The sequence below is a fragment of the Phacochoerus africanus genome, chromosome 7 (assembly GCF_016906955.1).
Source record: "Phacochoerus africanus isolate WHEZ1 chromosome 7, ROS_Pafr_v1, whole genome shotgun sequence".
NCBI lineage: Eukaryota > Metazoa > Chordata > Mammalia > Artiodactyla > Suidae > Phacochoerus > Phacochoerus africanus.
The window spans coordinates 48126182-48148553 of NC_062550.1; the positions used below are offsets into that span (position 1 = coordinate 48126182).

The window sequence follows — 22372 nt, forward strand, 5'->3', positions numbered from 1 at the left end:
ATTTGGAATATTATAGCAATATGGTAGAATACTTTTATCCCTAGCCTAAAAGTTTCAAGTAATTTTTCCGTTTCAAAATTAGTTTCCTTATTCTACAAGTATTAAGAGTAACTAATTCTTTTTTAAACTTGTTTGGTGTATATCAGTTGTAACCAGATTATTGAACATATGCTTTATCTAATGTTCCTAGAGTTTAGGTGACAATATTGATAGCATTATGAAAATTGAGAACTATTGCAAATTATGGAAACTGGGTATTATGGAGAAAACGTTTGCAATTATGCTGAATTCTGAGTAGTTATTAAAATTGCTCTAGCTCCTAGTTCGTACCCATTTAAAATGTAATTGGAATACAATTGGAGAGGTGTTTCTATAAATTGTACTTTACTTTTTTAGTCTGGTAATGTGAAAAATGTTAGATGGAGATAACTAAGAAGACGTATCAAGTTCAAATCATATGAGTCAAAGTATACCTTAAGGGGCTAACATAAATAAAATGAGTAAAATCTCACATCTTTATTCAGACTATCAATGAATGGTTTTAAACTGATGCCTGGCCATGTTTAAAGCACCAAGAATCGGCAATGAATAAGACAGTCACTACCCTAGAAGAGTCTACAGTCTAGTAGGGAGGATAATCTATAAACAAAGAAGGACAGCAAATGTTGTCACCCAGTTCTGCCAGGATTAACCCACTGCAGTCACTGACAGACAGTGTACTCTATGCTTCAGATAGAGGAAATTAAATTGATAACAGGATGCTCTGTGCTTAGGACGGGCAGACCCCTTACACTGTTAGATGTATATCTCAGGGAGAATTTTAATAAGTGCAGATTTTTGCATCTTCCTATACATAGAAAAGCACTAAAATCATTAACTTAAGATCTCTGTTCTTTGTGACTAGCAGTAACCTTTTATCAAGATGTGTTTAGCCAAATCACATTTAAAATGGGTTCTTCCCTAATTCTTTGGAACAGCTTTTTTGGAACTACTGACTGGCTATCTCCTGGGCTACAGTCCTCAGTAAGACCCCAAATGAAACTTGAACTCACAGCTCTTATGTTGTGCACTTTTTTTTTTTCCTCATCTTTTCTAGGGCCGTGCCTGCGGCATATGGAGGTTCCCAGGCTAGGGGTCTAATCGGAGCTGTAGCCGCCAGCCTACACCAAAGCCACAGCGATGTGGGATCTGAGTCCCGTCTGCAACCTGCACCACAGCTCATGGCTACGCTGGATCCTTAACCCACTGAGCAAGGGCAGGGATCGAACCCGCAACCTCACGGTTCCTAGTCGGATTCGTTAACCACTGAGCCACGACGGGAACTCGCTGCACTTTTCTTTCGGTTGACAAATCAAGTAATCGTATAGAAAAATATACAGTGAGAAAAAAACAACTGTATTAAGTTTTGAAGGAGGGATCTTAGTTTGATAAGGGATGGGCATGGAATTTTAGGAGAACTTTAATTTCTTTGTTGTCTTATAGCAAAACCTCTTGGAATGTGTTTTTACTTACTGTCTCCCCTTTTGCCCTCTCATTTTTTCTTGAATCCATTCCCATAAGGCTTTCTTTCTTACCATTCCCTGGAAGTGGTTCTTGCCAAAGCTACCGATGAGTCCAGACCCAACAGTCACCTCTCTGTCCTCCCTTATAAGAACTGCATTTGGCACAGCTGAGCTCTTTTTCCTTCTGGAATCTCGTTTGTCATGACCTCCAGGAAACTACTGTTTCTTGGCTCTCCTCTTACTTCACTAGTCTCCTTCAGAGTCTCTTGGCTGGTTGCTCCTCATTTTCTCTACCATTAAAATTTGAAGTGTCCCAAGACCCAGTCCTTGACTTTCTTTTCAAATTCTTTACCTATACTTACTCTTAAGTGATATCACCCAATTCCTAGTTTTATTTTTTTATTTTTTAAATTATAGTTGATTTACAATGTTGTGTTAATTTCTGCTGTACAGCGAAGTGATTAAATACCATGTATACACAGATAATTCCCAAAGTATATCTCCAGTCCCAACTTCTTTTTAGAACTCCAGCACTGTGTCTATCTGCCTCTCTCTCCACTTGGCTATTTAATGAGCATCTCAAACTTAACATGACCAAAATTCAACTCTTGATTTCCTATCCCTGTCTCCAGATACTTCTCCATCAATCTTCCCCATCTCAGTAGATGGCAACTACATTTCACTAATTTGTCAACCATTACCTTGGTCATCCTTGACTTTTCTTCTCACATCTCTCATGGATGTAGTTCATATGTGAGCCTTCAGCAAAACTGATCTAGAATTGAACTACCTCTCAATAATTCCAACATACTGTTCTGATTCAAGCTTTCCTTTAGTCTATTTTACTCATAACAGCCAGAGTAATCATTTTAAAATGAATAATTCAGATTATGTTACTCCTCTGCGTATAATCTTTCAGTGTTTTCCCAACTCACTCTTAGTAAAAGTCCTTATAGTGATCTACAGGATATGATCTGGCTCTTGGTTACCTCCTTGACTACTTGTATGATTTTTTCCAGTCCTCCATCCATACCAGCCATGCCAACCTTCCTTCCTGTCTTTGGCCACACCAAGCATGCACCATTGCTCTTATCTCCAAAACTTACAACCATGCCTAGCAAATAGTCCATGCTCAATAGCTGTTTGACCGTCTAGCTGAGATAGATTAGTGAGTAGAGTGTAAGGAGGTAGCTCCTAATGTAATAAATGGGTAAGAAATATATCTGTTTTGCTTATGGGAATCCCTTTGGCTTAGAGTTAAAAAATGAGTAGGAGTCAACTCAGTAGACTATATATGTATTCAATTTCTGTTTTCAGATAAACTCAGAGAACCTTTAGTGCAGCCATTTTCCCAATGACAGCAGAAATGTAATAGATTTACCCATGTGTGAGGTTTAAGATCTGACTCATCATTCATATTCTTGAGATTAGAAATTAAAGTATATTAATAGAAATTGTCATGTCTATATGAATAAAAATAATAAAACCACTAAAATATATATGCAATATTTAGTAGTATGGGAAAAGAGTCACAATAAATTAAGTGGGGAATGGTTATAATGACGTACATTGAAATACAACTTTTTAAATGTATATATTATCGCATAGGAAAAGGAAGGATTCACATTAAAATATGAGTATTGATTACTTATAGGATAGGACTACAAGAGATTTTTTTTGTTTTTGGTCTTTTGTTTTTTTTTTTTCTAGGGCCACACCCTCAGCATATGGAGGTTCCCAGACTAGGGGTCTAATCGGAGCTATAGCTGTCAGCATACACTACAGCCACAGCAACGCCAGATCGGAGCTGTGTCTTCGACCTACACCACAGCTCATGACAATGCTAGATCTTTCTCCCACTGAGTGAGGCCAGGGATCGGTTCGATCCCTCATGGTTTCTAGGCAACCTCATGGTTTCTAGTCAGATTCATTTTTGCTGCATCACAGCAGAAACTCTGAGACTTTTTTTTGAGGTTCAAGAGAGTGGTGCTTTATTTTACATTTTGCTTTTAAAATCTTTTGTTGATGTTTATGTGTAATGATTATTGGTATTCTCTAGTTTCTTAGATTTTTTAAAAAATGATTTTTATTTTTTCCATCATGGCTGGTTTACAGTGTTCCATCAATTGTCTACTGTACAGCAAGGTAACCCAGGCAGTTGCACACACACATACATTCTTTGACTACAAGAGACTTTTTATTTTCTTCTTTGAAATTTTCTACGATGTGCGTGTATCACAATCAAAAGAATAAAGCCATATAAAGTATTGAAATGGAAATATTGACCTTGAATATTCTCTTATTCTAGATTCCATGAGAGGAAAAATTAAAGTTACTGATAAAGGTAAGAGAATAAAGGAGGTAAGGAATCCATGAGCTTGGCTTTGTTTACCTGATATTATCAAAAGAGAGTAGGGAATATCCTTGTAGCTAGACAAGCATACTCTAGCTTTTGTCAAAAATGTTCAAGTGTTGTGTCCTTATTCTGTTTGCTTTACAGTGAAATATGAATTTATATTGATTTGCATAGTATCTAACCTTAGGAGTAGTGGACACTTGAGGCAGATTAGGGAGTAGAGAGTGAGAAGGTAAGACCTTATCTGATTATTAGGTTAGAAACACATCTGTTTTGTTTAGGGGAATCCCCCAAGTTTTTAAATTCCATTATTCATTGGTATTCTTTCCATTTGTTTTATGTATTTTGGATTATGTATATGTTTCCCTTTGTCTCTCTCTCTTCTGGGCCATTGCATAGTGAAACTAAAATTATAAGATTATTGATGAAGTAAATCAGTTTTTGGATGGCATTAATTTTAGGTTGGGTAATGCCTAGAGCTTTTGGAGTAAAAGCCCCAAATGTCAAGAATTCCTATTTTTTTGGTATAGTAGACCCTTTGCCCTTGTGAACCTTAATATCCTGGTTTCAACTATATGAGAGGGATCCACATTTCCCCTACTAAATAAATGATTGTAATTTGAATTATAGGCTGAATTTTATGGGTGTGTAATTTACTCAGGGATTTAGAAGATTATTGCTAAAAAGATGTGACAGAACTACATTGGAATGTAGATAAGGGTGATTTAAATGTTCACAGTTTATGAGTTAAGGTCAAAGAACTTGAGTGTGTCTTCTTTGGGAAGGCATCAGTTTTTCAAAACAAAAGTCATTTAAACCCTGTGTAAGCAGCTTTGAAAGCAAAGAAACAGTGATAGAACTTAATAAAACTACATTACAGTTGATGTTTTAATGACCTAGTTGTAGGCATTAAAACCAGAGTCCAGAAGTAGTAACTCAGCTCTTTGATTATTGTATTAAATATTTTTTTTTCTTTTTGCCTCAAGGATGTCCAGTATTGGATTTGATTCCAGTTAGTTCTGTTGAGATCACCTCTCCCAATTATCCTAACATGCTGAACTGCACTTGGACTTTTTATTCCATGTCAGGAAATAGAATGAAGGCAGTGATTAACGACTTTATAACAGAAGAATCTTGGAGCTGTAAATGGGATTACTTCAACATTTATGATGGACCAGATCAGCAATCAAGATTACTTGGTAAATTGAACTTTCTTAAATGTCCTGCATTGAGTGTCATTCTCTAAGCCTTTATATAATCATTTATGGGGAATCCATGACCTACATTTGCCTCAGGAATGATAACATTTATTGCCAGTGATTTTTCTATCAGATCTTTCTTCAGAATCTATAGTAGTCATTATTGAACAATGGGCTGAGCATGAGACCACACTCACTGGATCTGGACCTTTAATTCCAGCTCTTCTTGATTTTAGTCCCATGATTCCTATCTCATTTTACCATTAGGGAGCACACTGATTTTGTTTTTCTCAGTAGGTCATATGTTTTAAGGGGTTCTAACTGTATTTGAAGGTAACTTTTAAAGAATTGGTTTACTTAGATTTCATCCTCACTGTAAACGTGGCTTTCTTTAGACCCAAGGGTAAATTATAAAAAGGCAAAGGACAATTATTTTAAATAATCCTTAGAGATTTATTGACTACATGGTGTCTTAAGTTTGGGCTTGATATATCAATTGGAGAGTTGCTAGCTTCTCATAAATTTCCTTGAGTTACCGTTTCTCTGACATCATCAATGTCCTCCATCATTCTCATCAGTTTTGAAATATTCTAGTGTTAGCCATCATTCAAAACAAAGTAGAACAAGATATCTGTTGTTTCATTTCTCTGCTTCCATTTACAACAAAAACTCCCACTTTCTGAGAGGATGATGGATAAAATGGGATTTAATAGCCAAAAGGTCATGGAGCGATCAAACAATGATAGCAGGGAAATACTAATAGATTAGGATAAATAAGAAGTGGTGATTTAGAAAGTAGGAGGTTTGAAATCAAAATTTCAGTAATACCAAATGATTACAAAATTTCAGAGCAGTGCTGGTAAAAAATTATAAGATAAATAATTTCCCTTGTATGGTTAAATTTAGGATTGGCACTGAGCTGCCATTCACTAGCTCAGTCTTACAGATCTTCATAATCAATGTCCAGTCTGTCTGACTTTTGTCCTTGCCATATTCATTATTAAATATCATCTTTGGTCATACATCAATTTTAAGGAACATTAACAAACTGGAACATATCCATGGAACATAATGACCAGGATGCTGAAGGGTGTGGATACCTGGGCATGTTTACCTTAGAGAGGAAAGAAGAAAGAAGGATCACAATTCTTCCTTTCAAATATTTATGGACTTCTCACTGAAGTTGTCAGGCCATGTATGAAACTTGTTTTGCTTATTCATATCTAATAGTTACTGAGCATTTACCATTGTTCAGGCATAGTCCTGAAAACATATAGCTCTTGATCTACTTTACAGTCATGTGGAGGTAGTTTACAATATCCTCATTTTAAATATAAGAAAGTCAAGTCACAAAACTATTTGGTAACTTATCCCCAGTGACTTAACTAATAAGTAGAGAAAGTGAGATTCAAGCCCAAGTACCGTGATTCAAACACTTGTATCCTTAGCCACTATGCTATGTGGCTGTCTTTACATTGACTCCTTTTGATTCAACATGAGGAATTAGACCTGTTCCAAAAGAGAAAATGCTCATAAGCTCCATGTAATACTTTCACAGCCAGCTATCATATGCCCAGGGATATTTTATTTTATTTTTATTTTTAGGGCTGCACCTGTGGCATATGGAAGTTTCCAAGCAAAGGGTCAAATCTAAGCTGCATCTGCCAGCCTATGCCACAGCCACAGCAATGCCAGATCCTGGCATCTGTAACCAACACTGCAGCTTGAGGCAATGCCAGGCCCTTAACCCTCTGAATGAGGTCATTGATCGAACCCAAATGAATCCTCATGGATACTAGTCAGGTTCTTAACCGGCTGAGTCACAACAGGAACTCCTGTCCAGGGTTATTTTAGAAGGAACATGGTGTGAGATAAAAGATTGAACTAAATTATCTCTGAGATCCTTTTTTTTTTTTTTGTCTTTTTAGGGCCACACCTACAGCATATGGAAGTTCCTAGTTTAGGGGTCAAATTGGAGCTGTAGCTGCTGTTCTATACCACAGCCACAGCAATGCAGGATCTAGGCCATGTCTGTGACCTACACCACAGCTCACGGCAATGCCAGATCCTCAACCCACTGACCAAGGCCAGGGATCGAACCCACATCCTCATGGATACTAGTTGGGTTCATTACCACTGAGCCACCATGGGAACTCGACTAAAATTCTAAATTTAACCTAGTTCCTTGCTTCTCATTCAGCCACTCATCTTAGACCTATACATTTCATAAATGTGTTCTCTGTCTTTCATAGAAATACTGTTCTTGGTGGGACCAAGGATAGAACCATTTCCATACCATTAATATCTTCCCTTCAGGTTCACATTGTATAGTTATTTAATCAGCTGTGAAACTTCCTAGCCATTTAATTATCCACTTACATTTTATATCTGTTCACAGGGACATCATAAGGCACTTTATTAAGTGCTTCACTGAAATCAAGATTCATTAAGTTTATCTCATTCCTCCTAGTCACCATCTAATTAACTTTCCAGAAATTAAATTAGGTTAATTTAATATGACATGTTAAGGATCCCATGCTGGCTGGTCATGACCACTGATTTCCTTCTCCAAGTGTTCAAAAACCATCTGTCTAATAATTTGCTGTAATAATTTGCTGAGATTTATTTAACAAACACTTGGGAGTTCCCACTGTGGCACAGGCGCAGTAGGTTAAGGATCTGACATTGTCACAACAGAAGCTTGGATTGCTGCTGTGGCATGGGTTCAGTCCCTGGCTGGGGAGCTTTCACATGCCACAGGTGCAACCAAAAAGAAAAAAAAAAAAGAAAAAAAGAAACCACTTATAATGCTTCAAAATATACCTTCATAGAATGCCATGTGAGTGAGATTTTTATCTCCTTTAAGGAAATGAGAAAATTGAGGCACAGATAGGTTAAATAACTTGCCCAAGGCCACATAGTTCATAAAAGGTAGAACTAGTCCAAACCAGTAGTTTAGCTATAGAACCTGAGCTTGTCAGGACCAAGCTACACTATTTCACTGATACAGGACATTGGAAATCCTCTAGCTTTTTTGTATTTTTCTGTCTCCTACCCATTACCAGTCCTGACTCCCACCAACCCTCAAATCTCCTTTTTGAAAAACAGAGTAATATTTTCCCATTTCCAGTATTTTAAAACTTCCAGAGTGTTTGTCACTTTACCCAGAATGCCTTTACTTGACATGATGCATCCCCAAAGCTCCCTACCACATCCAATTTGCCAAACAGATTCTTTGAAGATGAGAATGATATAGAGATGATCTAGTCCCCTGCTCCTCATCTTACTTTCTCATATTTCTGAGATAATATTATCTTTAAGACCAGTCCATAGTGTGTCACTCTTTTGAGAGAATTTAAATTAGAGAATGTACAGCAAATGTCCCATCACTGTCAAGGTCACCTTTATGACAACTTTTGTGTTTCTTGTTTGTTTTTTTTCTTTTCCTTTTATGATTACACCTGCAGCATATGGAACTTCAAACTAGGGGTCAAATTGGAACTGCAGCTGTGGTCTACACCACAGTCAAGGCAATGCTGGATCCGAACCAAATCTGCAAACTATGCCACAGTTTGTGGCAATGTCAGGTTCTTAACCCACTGAACAAAGCCAGGAATTGAACCCAAATCCTCACAAAGACAACATCAGGTCCTTAACCGGTGAACCACAATGGGAAATCCCTGCATTTCTGAATTAGAAAAGGACCATTAGTCTGTATTTGGGTAGCCTGTGTGTCTCAGTCAGTTTTGGCTGCTATAGCAAAAATACCATAGACTAGGTGGCTTAAATAACAAACCTTTATTTCTCACAGTTCTAAAGTCTAGAAGTCCAAGATTTGGTGTCTAGTAAGGGCTTGTTTCCTGTTCATAGTTATCTTCTTGCTATATCCTCACATGATGCAAAAAGGGGATTAGAGCGCCTCTGGTATCTCTTTGAAAAGGATTTATAAGTCTCCACTCTCATGACAATATCACCTCCCAAAAGCCTCACCTCCTAATGCCATCACATCAAGGATTAGGATTTCTGCATAGGAAGTTTGGGGGCACACAAACATTTGGTCCATGACACTGTCCTGTTAGTTTTATTTCTCTGTCCATTTATCTTCATGGAAATGCCTCTTTTCCCATCCTTATGATGAAAGACTGCCATACAATTTTATATCATTTCCATATCAATTGCTAGCCCAGTCTTTTCACTCTGATCTTTTAAAAAGCTATACTCTTTCATTCTTGCCATCAAATCATGAATTTCACCCCACAGGTCTTGATCTTACATTACTGATAATCATTCCTTTGTCATATTAACAGTTTTTTTTCATTTTTTGTTTTTTTGTCCTTTTAGGGCCACACTCGCGGCATATGGAGGTTCCCAGGCTAGGCGTCTAGTCAGAGCTGTAGCTGCCAGCCTATGCCACAGGCACAGTAACGCGAGATCTGAGGTGCGTCTGCAACCTACACCACAGCTCATGGCAATGCCAGATCCTTAACCCACTGAGCAAGGCCAGGGATCGAACCCGCAACCTCATGGTTCCTAGTCGGATTTGTTAACCACTGAGCCACGACGGGAACTCCCAACAGTTTGGAATTTATTGCCTCCTCTCTTCTCCCTCTTTTACGTATGTAATTACACAGGAAAATTCATATTTTAATTATTGAGTTTCTCTCTCTTTGCAGCTCACTTATGTGGCTCCAAGAAAGAATTTGTCTTGATATCCAGTGATGCTTACCTAACTGTGAATTTTAAGACTGATGAGTCTGTGGGAGAAAGAGGTTTTAGACTTATTTTGGAAGATGTGATTCAGAAGCAATCACAGAAAAGTGATTTTGGGACCCAGTTGCCTATCAATGGTAAGTAATTGTTTAAAAATATCTATTAATGCATGGAGTTCCCGTCGTGGCGCAGTGGTTAATGAATCCGACTAGGAACCATGAGGTTGCGGGTTCGATCCCTGCCCTTGCTCAGTGGGTTAACGATCCGGCCTTGCCATGAGCTGTGGTGTAGGTTGCAGACGCGGCTCAGATCCCACGTTGCTGTGGCTCTGGTGTAGGCTGGCAGCTACAGCTCTGATTAGACCCCTAGCCTGGGAACCTCCATATGCCGCGGGAGCGGCCCAAGAAATGGCAAAAAGACAAAAAAAAAAAAAACTATTAATGCAGGGACCGCACATGCCTTAAAATAGAAACTGGAGGCGTTCCTGTCGCCAGTGCGCAGTGGTTAACTAATCCAAATAGGAACCATGAGGTTGTGGGTTTGATCCCTGGCCTCAATCAATGGGTTAAGGATCCAGCATTGCCATGAGCTGTGGTGTAGGTCGAGAGGCGGCTCAGTTCCGAGTTCCTATGGTTCTGGCATAGGCCGGTGGCTATAGCTCTGATTGGACTCCTAGCCTGGGAACCTCCGTATGCCACCAGTGCAGCCCTAGAAAAGACAAAAAGACCAAAAAAAAAAAAAAAATAGAGCCTGGAGACCACTGGAGACCTTGCTCTAATATTAAAAACAGGATAACTTCATTTCAAACCATTCCTTAAGGTGTGAAATTTTGATCATTCCGATAGATTATGTGAGGTAATAAAGTTAATTGGGGTGTGTATATGGCTTTGTGTGTGTATGTTACTTTCATTTAAGAAATAATGATAAACATAAAATTCAGTGCTATTTAAAAGATTCAGTGGGGCCATTCAAGTTGAAACAAAGGTAGAGTTCAGTGCATTTCCTTGTCTCTGTTAACATCTCTCTTTTATTAAGTAACCACCTCCCCACCCCCGTGAAGAGCCCTCAAAAGGAATATTTTAGTCAAATTTCTGTATAAAATAGAAACAAATGTTCTGATTTTTTTTTATGCGTATCTGATCTACTCTTAAGCTAGAATTTCATCAGTTGTGCTTAAGACTAAAAAAACCTAATGAATCTGTTATTAGGAGAGTCTCTTGATGGGAGTGTAATTGTAGAAAAATTCAAACAATCCATGTGAACACAAAGGTCTTTTTGATGTCACTCTATCTTTCTTAGAATAGTACAATGAAGGGGCTTTCCTAAGAGTCCTTGAGTTGAGCTATTCTTCTGAAACATATCGCCCTATAGGTGTGATTTTTAAATTTTCATTTTATTTTATTTTTTGGCTGCTCTGACTGCATGCGAAAATTCGCAGGCCAGGGGTCAAGACCAGGCTACTGTACCTGAGCTGCAGCAATGATAACACCGGATCCTTAAGCCACTGCACCACAAGGAAACACCTCTAGATGTGATTTTTAATTGTTAAAGGGATACTCACCTAACCGACTCTTCTCCTGTGTCTATTGCTTTTGTCTTTCCATTACTAAATCTCTAAACTGACACTTTATTCTCAGAGTAAAAATATTTAGTATTCCTCACTTCTTTTTTTAAAGTATTTTCAAAGTAAGTTGACTGCTAATAAAATATTGCTGTGATATATGTGTACAAACACCCCCAAAGCCTTAGCTACCACAGAAAATGTGGATTACAAATGCAATAAAAAGCATGCAGTAGTGCAATAAACCTTGATGCACTAGAAACATATTAGAACAATTACCTTTTGTATGTTTTTCCCTAAAATCTAGGATAATCTTAGTTTTGAAGAGTTTTCATATTTTTAGACTTATGTATGTAAATGGTAGAGAGTCCATGTTTTAGACATATCTGAAGAGAAAGTAGAAATGACTTTTGATGTAAGTGTTGAATAAACAAACAAATCCACTATGCTAGGAACTTTTTGTTTAAGTAGATTTCTGATGTAAAAAAGAAATGTAGAAAAGAAAAGGAATCTGAAGAAAAGGATTTAACAAATGAGCATATCTTATCATTCTCAAATTACACGGCTATGGAGAAGCTTGATTTTCTTCATATTTGAGAAGATGCTTAAATGAATATCTTGTTTTTATTTCCTGGTAAATTTAAAATCTGAGAATGAAGTAAACATATTGCTAGAGATTTTCCTTATACTTTTACCTTTATATATATGCATTGCATTTTGAATACATGTAGCATAAAATATTTTGATGTGTCTAGATATCTTATATTGGTATAACACAAATAATATCAAAGAAAGAAGAATCTCTAGTAATTTCATGCCTAAGTACAATGTTATTTTTTTAAAATTGATTTGTGTTTTGATTTATCTAAAGATGTATATACTTATGTTTAGTTAATTATTGATGTTTGCTCATTTAACAGTAATAGAAAGAGTTCCCTAGTGGCCTAGCAGTTAAGGATCCAGCATTGTCACTACTGTGGCAAGAGTTTATCCCTGGCCCAGGAACTTCCACATGCCACAGTCTTGGGAAAATAAAATAAAATAAAATAAAAAGCAATAGAAGATCACTCTCATCTCTTGCTAAGAAGCCTAGTTTTGAACTGAAAAAGAAATAAATACCTCTAGTCTGAGATTTTAACAGACTTTCATAAGTATTGATGTCTAATGTTTTCTTGTTACTTTTCTAAGGGATGACAGTAGAAAATACCAGAGGACAGCCTACCCAAGACAAATGTGGAATTCCGGTTGTTGACCCATTTCCTATGGAAGGCTCTGAGAGAAATACAGATGTGCTGCCAGCCAAGCTTGGGGAGCCCAGGGTGGTCGGTGGCCATGCCGCCCCTGCAATGTCATGGCCCTGGCTGATCAGTTTGCAGCACCAAGGACAGCACTACTGTGGCGGTGCACTGATTGGCAAACAGTGGGTCCTGACAGCCGCACACTGTAACTTTAGGTGTGTGTCCCAAGGCTGTGGAGGTGGGAGTGGTGAGAAGCTGTTTGAGGACCCACAGCGGCTATACTCCTTCTGATCTCCCCACAATACAAGAAACATTAAGCATCAGCTCCCAGAGTTATAGTCCCTAACTTGCAAATGAATGCCCAGATAAGGTTGATGCAACTTTCTGTGCTTCACTAATACACTTATTATGAATAGGTTTTAATTATAAAATCAACTTTCTGCTTCTAGGTGTGATTTAGTTAATAAGTAACTACAACACCTCCCCCCATCCACAAAATGAAGGGAATGATGTCTCAATATTTTGCATCAGTATCTTAACATGGTACTTAGAGCCCAGGAGCCCAGGAGTTGCTCAAACATGGATTCCTTTCCTTCTTCCTATCTTCTATGGGCTCATGCTCACTCTCAGAATAAATGTGTAAAGTTTCAAAGAATTTTAAAGATGTCTTTTTTTTTTCTTTCTTTTTAGAGCTCTGCCTGCATCATATGGAAGTTCCCAGGCTAGGGGTTGAATTGGAGCTGCAGCTGCTGGCCAACACCACAGTCTGTGACCTACACCAAAGCTTTTGGCAATGCTGGATCCTTAACCCACTGACCTAGGCCGAGGATCAAACCCACATCCTCATTAATACTATGTCAGGTTCTTAATCCACTGAGCCACAGTGGGAACTCCCTAAGGAATGTCCTTTAAAAGAACCATTTTTCCTTTATTTTTATCTGACTCTTGGTCTCAGTGTGATATGGAGATATCTGAAAACTCCTCCCTCAAAGGAATCTTAACTTTGCCATTTTTAATATTATCTCCCAGAAGTAGTGAGATAGTTGACATTGTTGCATAATGTCCCATAGTTAAATGAGTAGATGTTGACATTTTCAGTGTCTCCAAAATTGGTGTAGTAATAAAAGCATTTGCTCAAATAACATGGTGAGCAGGAAACGTCAATGAACCAAAAACTCAATTTCTTTACCATCCCCTGACTCTTAGTTTTGATAAGTCACAAGAAGGAATCCTTATTAGGCAGATTTCAGATGTTCATGTGCTTAACATTACCTGAGTTTGCTGTAAGTGAAATATTAGAATCTTAATTCTGAATTTTGATTTTACAAGTTATGTCTGGGGTTCTCGTTCTCTCTCTCTCTCTCTTTTTTTTATTTTTTTATTTTTTTTAACAGTGGCACCTGCAGCATATGGAAATTCCCAGGCTAGGGGCTAAATTGAAGCTGCAGCAGTTGGTTTAGGCCACAGCCATGGCGACACCAGATCTGAGTCGCCTCTGTGACCTATGCTTCGGTTTGCAGCAATGTCAGATCTTTAACCCACTAAGCGAGGCTGGGGATCAAACCTGCATCCTCATGGAAACTAGTTCGGGTTCTTAACATGCTGAGCTGCAACTGGAATTCTGAATTCTTCATTTTTAACGGACATGCCAGATTTAATGCGTGTAGTCCTTAGATACTTCTTTGAAAAACACTATTTGGAAGTAGAGTAACTATAACTTTCAGAATAGTTTCAGTGACCATTATATCAGTACCTTGTATAACATATAATACTATGATTAAAATATATAAAAACATTACCTTGAGACATCATGAATCTTAATTGTTAAAAAATACGAAATTATTTTACTTGCTGTTATGAAGGCAAGAGTGTAGATACTTTAAATTTTTTCTCAAGGATCAGATTAATGAGACACCCAAAGTTTCTAAGAATTCAAGATAATAAAGGTTTTAGTGCGGATTAGAAACATTAAAGAATATATTTTTAGTAATTTTGAAAAATGATGGCCTTATTAAAAGTAGTATCTTTTTCTCCCACTTTCTTTTCTTATGACAAGTACTATCACAGATAACCTGGTAATAGGAAGACATTACCTGTGGAACATAGGAAACAGTGATTTGATACCAGTGAAAGCTGTGTACACTCATCCTGGCTTCACACAGTTTCCTCCCAACAATGATCTGTCTTTGTTACATCTGGAAAAGCCCGTTCAACTAGGTCTGTATGAATAACTCTTCCATATTTTGAACCTTTGCCATGTAGTCTTTACCTTCCATCTTGCTTAGAAGTGCTGTTTGTACTTTTGAAGTTAAATGATTTTTTTTTCTTCGTAGATGCTTTGTCTAAAAACTGAAGTATCTGCATAAACATTTTACTTTTTGTGTGTATTTCATTGATGCAGATATAGAGAAGATTTCAAAGAAATGTATTTTTACCTTTGTTCTGTATATCCTTCTGACCCTTTTATGTTCTAACCCAAATACTTAGAACATTAGTTCAAACCGTCAGATGTTCAATTTTTTGTACCTGCATAACTTAGTAAAATCTTTTTTTTTTTTTTTTTAATATTGACTTAAGCCAAAGATAAACCAAAGTTAAGAGTTGTCAGCCCTGGCTCTGTCACAAAACAGCCATATGATCTTGGACAGGTTGTGTAACTTCTCTGTACCTCAGCTTTATCATTTATAGAAAGAGAATGACAGTAACCCACCTACCCACTTAGCACAGGTGACCATTCAGGGGGACGGTGTATTGGAGGAAATTTAACTAAGACCTGTGGTTAGTCCCCACTTTACGCCCTTGCCTTTCCATGGAACCATAGGGTTATGGGATGGTTTTCCTGCTTTGCTCAGACTTTCTCCTGTGTTTCTGCTTATAGCCTCACCTCCCTTTCTATGTCTTTTCAATACATCTGACCTACAAACCCCCAGTCATGGTTCAATCTATCCTTTGCTTTTTAAACTTTTATAACTGAGTTGGGGAGAGCATTTAGAACAATGTTTTTTAACCTGACTGTGCCTTATCATCCTTTGAGTTGCTTTAAAAACAAAACAAAAACTGGAGACCAGGATGCATTTGGGAACAGTTAATTACAATCTCAGGAGTGAAGAACTGACACTAGTGGGTTTTTTTTTTCTCCTTACCCTGCTTTTAAAATTTATTTTTAGTTAAACTTTTTATACTAAGATAGTTGTAGATTTTCATGCAGTTGTACGAACTGATACAGAGACATTAAAGTACGTCTTAGCTAGTTTTCACCAATGGTAACATCTTGCAGGACTACAGATATAGAACAAGATATAAAACATTTCTGTCACACAGGTATCTGTATTGTGGCCCTTTAATAGGCACACCCATTTCTTTCCTTCTAACCCCACCCAGATTTCAGTCAACCAGAGATCTGTTCTCTGTTTCTAAAATTTTGTTAGTTCAAGGAGTGTTATGTAAATGGAATATATAGTATGTGAACTTTGGAGATTGACTCTTTTTTCTCAGTATAACACCCCAGAGCTTGATTCATGTGGTGCATGTTAACAACAGTGGATTCCTTTAATTTATTTAAAAATGTAAATGCAAAAAACCCACGTTTTTCTCCATTTTTAAAATTGAAGTTAATACTAGTTTCGGGAGTACAGCATAGGGATTAAATATTTTTACAGATTATACTCTATTAAAAGCTATTGTGTGAGTTCCCGTCATGGCTCAGCAGCAATGAACCCAGCTAGGATCCTTGAGGATATGGGTTTGATCTCTGGCCTCAGCCAGTCTGGGATCTGACATTGCTGTGAGCTGTGGTGTAGGTTGCACATGTGGCTCCGATCCTGATCCCGAGTTGCTGTGGCTGCGGCTTAGGTTGGCAGCTGTAGCTCCAATTGGACCCCTAGCCAGGGAACTTCTATATGCTGTAGGTGTGGGCCTAGGAAGCAAACTAATTAATTAATTAGTTAAAAGCTATTGCAAGATAATGGCTGTAATTCCCTGTGTTGTACAATACATCCTTTTTGCTTTTCTATTTTCCATTCATAATAGTTTGTATCTCTTCATCTCATACCCCTAATTTGCCCCTCCCTTCTTCCCTCTCCCCTTTAGTAACCATGGATTTGTTTTCTCTATTTGTGAATCTCTTTGTTTTGCATAAACATTCGTTTGTATTACTTTTTAGATTCAACATGTAAGTGATATGTAGTATTTGTCTTTCTCTGTTTAACTGAATTCATTAAGAACTTCTTTTAATAGCTGAGTAGTATTCATGGTGTGAACAATTCAACCACTCGTAAACTGTTTAAGCATTCATTTGTTGAAGAACATCTAACTGGTTTCTAGATTTTAGATATGACAAAAGTTCCCATGGACACTCATGCAAAGGTTTTTGTGTAAACAAAATTGAACAGTAATGAGTTTTCATTTCTATAGAATAAACACTCAAGTGTGCAATTGCTAGGTCTTATGGTAATGGCTTGTTGGACTGGCTACATATGGAAGTTCTCAGGTTAGGGGCTGAATCAGAGCTGCAGCTGCAGACCTATGCCACAGCATGTAGCAATGCTGGATCCTTAACCCACTGAGCAAGGTCAGGGATGGAACCTGCATCCTTGCAAACACTAGTAAGGTTCCTAACCCAATGAGCCATAGTGGAAATTCCCATGTTTTTAATTATTTAATAAAAGAATGCTTCAGAATGCATAAGCAAGGCATGGAGAAACTGTGAGAGGAAAACCCACCTAGCCTCACACCTGTTGGGAGCAAATGATTTCATTTCTTCATGGTATAAACTTACTTAACAAAGGAAACCATAAAAAAAAACCAAAAAGACAACTTACAGAATGGAAGAAAATAGTTTCAAATGATGCAACTGACAAGGGCTTTATCTCTAAAATATACAAACAACTTATACAATACAGCAAGATGCCAACAACCCAATGGAAAATGGGCAAAAGACCTGAATAGACATTTCTTCAAAGAAGAAATACAGATGGCCAACAAGCACATGAAAAAAAGCTCAACATCACTGATTGTTAGAGAAATGCAAATCAAAACTACTATGAGGTACCACCTCACAACAGTCCAAATGGCCATCATTAACAAGTCAACAAAGAATAAATGTTGGAGAGGGTGTGGAGAAAAGGGAACTCTCCTACACCATTGGTGGGAATGTAAGCTGGTACAACCACTATGGAAAACAGAATGGAGGTACCTCAGAAAACTAAATAAAGAGCTACCATATGACCCAGCAATCACACTCTTGGGCATATATACAGACCAAACTTTCATTGAAAAATATACATGCACACATATGTTCATTGCGGCACTATTCGCAATAGCCAGGACATGGAAACAACCTAAATGTCCATCGACAGATGAATGGATTAAGAAGAGGTGGTATGTATACACAATGGAATACTACTCAGCCATAAATAGAACAAAAGAAAGCCATTTGCAGCAACATGGATGGAACTAGAAACTCTCATACTAAATGAAGTCAGTCAGAGAAAGCCAAATACAATATGATCTCACCTATATCTGGAATCTAATAAACAGCACAAATGAACCTTTCCACAGATGAGAAACTCATGGACTTGGAGAACAGACCTGTGGTTGCCAAGGGGGAGGGGGAGGGAGTGGGATGGACTTGGAGTCTGGGGTTAATAGATGCAAACTATTGTATTTGGAGTGGATAAGCAAATGAGATCCTGCTGTATAGCACAGGGAACTATATCTAGTCACTTATGATGGAACACGATGGAGGATAATATGAGAAAAAGACATATATATATATATGTATGACATGTATGACTGGGTCACTTTGCTGTACAGTAGAAATTGACAGAACACTGTAAATCAACTATAATTGAAAAAAATAAGAGTTTTCTGTAATTTTATTGAGATAGCAGTAAAAATAAAGAACATATTGTTATGTATCATCTATGATAGCAAATATGTGGAAGGATTTATGTATGTATAGGTCTGGATGAAAATGAAGCAAAACAATCTGGGAAAATGGGAAAACAAACACGGGAGCACTGCATTCAGTGTGTGTGTGTGTGTGTGTGTGTGTAGCCTATATACACATAGACTCACAAACCCACAATATTTATGTATATACAAATTTTGGTGATAAAAAATGTGAATGTTTAAATGTATAATGTATCAATGTATTTTATAATATACTTGTGAATATAGAATTAGATATAAAAGTACTTATTAGCTGTAGAAATATTTTAAAAGTGTAAATTGCTACAAATTTCTATTTTCCCCATTCCCCTTGTAATGTAGCTGAAGAAGATCATCATGTTCTTCTCCACCCTCATCACAAATTCAATAAGGTGATGTCCTAAAGGCACCTGCACAGAAAGGCAGATGTATTTTAAAAAGTGGTTATGGATGAGAAGCCAAAGGCCCAACATCACAATGTAGGGCATATGTTTCCCTTGTCTTGGGAGGATATGGAAATGTCTGGAGCAAAGTGGTAACATGTTCACTGGGATGATCCACTCAGTAATTCATAGAGGGAACCTTCTGGAAGACATTAAATTGCAGGGCTAGAAAGGGTCAGGTCAAAGTAGATATTTCTAGAGCCATCATTGAGGAACAAACAATATAGACAATGCTCCTATGAATCCCAAGGATTAATATTTGCCTTTTTCTCATCCTTTCAATTAGGAGAGTTTGTATCTTCAATCTGCTTGCCAGGGAAAGATGAAAAAATAAATTTACTTTCCAAATGTATGACTGCTGGGTGGGGAAAAACTGAACCACATGGTAAGTATCTTTAATACAATTTCTAAGATTACCACATCTAACAAGTATAGGTGTATTCTGATTTGTTTACTCCTTTTCAATTTTTTCTGTATTTTTAATAGGAATGATAGGGGGAAATTTTTTTTTCATAATGGATCTAAAGTTGACTGCTTGAGTTTCAGGCCATCATATTCATTAATACAAGTTCATTGAGTCTAGTTTATTGATACTTATCAACATTTATGTTAGAGAATATCGACAGTGTTACCTAATAAATACTTGCGTGTATCACTTCTATGTATTTACTCCCCAATTGCACTTGAGTGCATACACTCAACACACACAATTGTTTTCACAGCAGTGTAGATGTTGCTATTGTGAAAGCTCGTATTTGAAGATACGTGAGCCTCAGAGCTGTGAGGCATTTTTTTGAAATGATTGGCTGGTATAAAGGTAAATGGGTAGCTATGATATCACTTATGTGTGGAAGCTAAAATCTGACACAAACGAACTTAGCTATGAAACAGACTCACAGACATAGAGAATAGACTCATGGTTTTCCAGGGGGTTGGCGTGGGGGTTGGAGTGGGTTGGACTGAGAGTTTGGGATTAGCAGATGCAAACTATTACATGTAGGATGGATAAACAAGGTTCTACTGTACAGCATAGGGAACTATATTCAATGTTCTGTAATAAACCATAATGGAAAAGAATATAAAAAGAATATATATGTGTGTGTGTATTTCATATATGAATATGTCCATATATTACTGTACACTGGAAACATAACATTGTAAATCAACTATACCTCAATGATAAAAAAAGGTAAGTGGGTAGAAAGATTATTTGAAAATAACTAGGCCATATGAAAATCAAACCCATGACTCTGGTCTCATCTCCACCCTATTCTGCAACTGAGTTAATGTTACAAATATCCAACAAACTAAAGAGTTGGAATACAACATTAGTTGTCAGCCTCCAGTCAGTGCCAGCCCTTAAGCAGAATGTCTGTTCAGCCGAAGTCAAAAGAATGAGGACACCATGAAACCAATGGAATGAAGTATAGGCTTCCTATATAAAAAAATGAATTATATTGTTTGCTTTATCAACAGCTAATTTGGGTATAAACTTTGTCTTTTTTTCATAAAGTGATATTTATATCTTCTGAGGACTATGCTAAAGACAGAAGAACCCACATGAAATGCTTTTTCTTGTTGCTATTGTATAAGCCACTGTGGAGTAATGATATTAGGTTTTTGTTTTGTTTTTAACAAATCACTTACCAGCATCATGACAGCAGTAAAAGGAAAGAACTGGAGTGGATTTAACCCTTGGAGTCTGTCTCTAGGGCTGTTTTTGTTTTATCCTAATAGCATTTGCCTATGTGTTTCCTACTAGAAGATGAATTTTCTAAAACTGTGCAGCAGGCAGAGGTACCACTGATCAGTAGCGCATCTTGTCGAAGCTACTGGGGACTGGATGTTAAGAACACCAATTTGTGCGGAGGAGCTGCAGGATCATCATCATGTATGGTAATTAAGGACCACACTGATGTGTGCAGGAGTTTTCTTCTCAGCATGTCTCATGAATGGGTGTTGGCTGACCATAAAGAGTACAGATATATTGCAGTTTTAAAATAAGAAGTGAGAGGAATAGTAAGTTCATTGTTAAGTTGATGTTCTGTGATTGCCAATTTGAAATTTGGATGGCTTCAATTCTCAAAAGGAGTTACTCATTCCTTTGCTAGATTCCTTTGCTATGTGAAATTGGTGATTTTCAGCTGTCTTTGACCGGTAAACAATGATGATTTCTTCTGGTTCGACCTCATGGCTGAGTTAGGTAGCTGAAACTACCCACTTCCAGTAGCACTGAAAGTATAAAAATGTTTTTGTGTCACTCAAGCCATCATTTAGTCATCTATATTTGTTAGATGCTTGAAACTTTCTGCATGGCACAGTCCAGTGTCAGTATACAAGGAATGTATGCTAACTGGATCTTTCAGTGTCACCTTGAAAGTATATATTTTGATCTGATTCAGAGATCTGTAATGCCAGCCAACGACTTCAGTGGCCCTAGGTCCCTGTGGTGTTGTGAGCAAACATCAGAGATGAGAGAATCACTTATTGTCTGTCACCCTCTGTAGTTGGAGTTAGCCTCAGCTATGAATCATGCGGCCAGGAGAATGAACTTGTCTTTTTGCTGGTTGCAGGGAGATTCCGGAGGACCACTGCAGTGCTCTCAGGATGGGCAGTACAAGCTCATCGGTATTGTGAGCTGGGGCAGCAGTAACTGCCATCCCTCTGCACCAACGGTCTTCACCAGGATTTCTGCCTACAGAGACTGGATCACATCTGTCACTGGAGGAGAAGTGTGATCACTGAAAGAACAGCATGGCAGAACTGTGTTGCTAAGTGGGAAAGGAAACACAGAATAGCCTACCTGAAGATGTGTGTCTCTTGTCATTTCTACCAAACTCAATGTCACTTTCCACAACCCTTGTCATTGAGGAGCTTGGTTTTGGTGTGTATATACATTCAATATTAAACATCGGTCACAGACAGTTAATGTTGGTTCATGCCTACTAGGGACTTATGGTCTGAAATATCATGAAATTCATATCGAGTGTACCATGTGTATGTCATATTTGAATACCGTCATGGACACGTTTAGTATTTATAATTTGGTATACATTAGAAGATAATGAAGGGAAAGGTTATTCAGTCTCAATAATTCTTTTTTTTTTCCCTCTTTTTCTTTTTCTTAGAGCCACTCCCATGGCATAAGAAAGTTCTCAGGCTAGGGGTCGAATTGGAGCTATAGCTGCCGGCCTACACTCAGTCACAGCAATGCAGGATCTGAGCTGTGTCTTCAACCTACACCACAGCTCATGGCAACTCGGGTTCCCCAACCCACTGAGGGAGGCCAGGGAGCAAACCCGCATTCTCATGGATACTAATTGGATTTGTTTCTGCTGTGCCATTGAAGGGAACTCTTTTTTTCCGTTTTTGGCCTTGCCCTGCAGCATGCAGAATTTCCTGGGCCAGGGATGAACTCTCACCATAGCAGCG

At 37.7% G+C, this 22372-nt stretch overlaps 1 protein-coding gene across 1 annotated transcript; it reads left to right on the forward strand.

The window, feature by feature from the left end:
* The first annotated feature begins 4853 nt into the window (after positions 1-4853).
* On the forward strand, positions 4854-21876 carry LOC125131770 (chymotrypsinogen B-like). The gene is made up of 7 exons (XM_047788538.1): positions 4854-5057; positions 9731-9904; positions 12517-12781; positions 14623-14783; positions 19227-19325; positions 20703-20836; positions 21514-21876. The coding sequence occupies exons 1-7, from the start codon at positions 4910-4912 to the stop codon at positions 21676-21678; spliced, it is 1146 nt and encodes a 381-aa protein (XP_047644494.1). The 5' UTR covers positions 4854-4909; the 3' UTR covers positions 21679-21876.
* Positions 21877-22372: the final 496 nt, after the last annotated feature.

Bases quoted from the DNA above. Each gene is read 5' to 3' on its own strand.
- LOC125131770 (XM_047788538.1), top strand. From the start codon at position 4,910: ATGCTGAACTGCACTTGGACTTTTTATTCCATGTCAGGAAATAGAATG. The intron at 5,058-9,730 runs GTAAATTGAACT...CTCTCTTTGCAG, and splicing joins TCAGCAATCAAGATTACTTG to CTCACTTATGTGGCTCCAAG. The intron at 14,784-19,226 runs GTCTGTATGAAT...CCTTTCAATTAG, and splicing joins GGAAAAGCCCGTTCAACTAG to GAGAGTTTGTATCTTCAATC.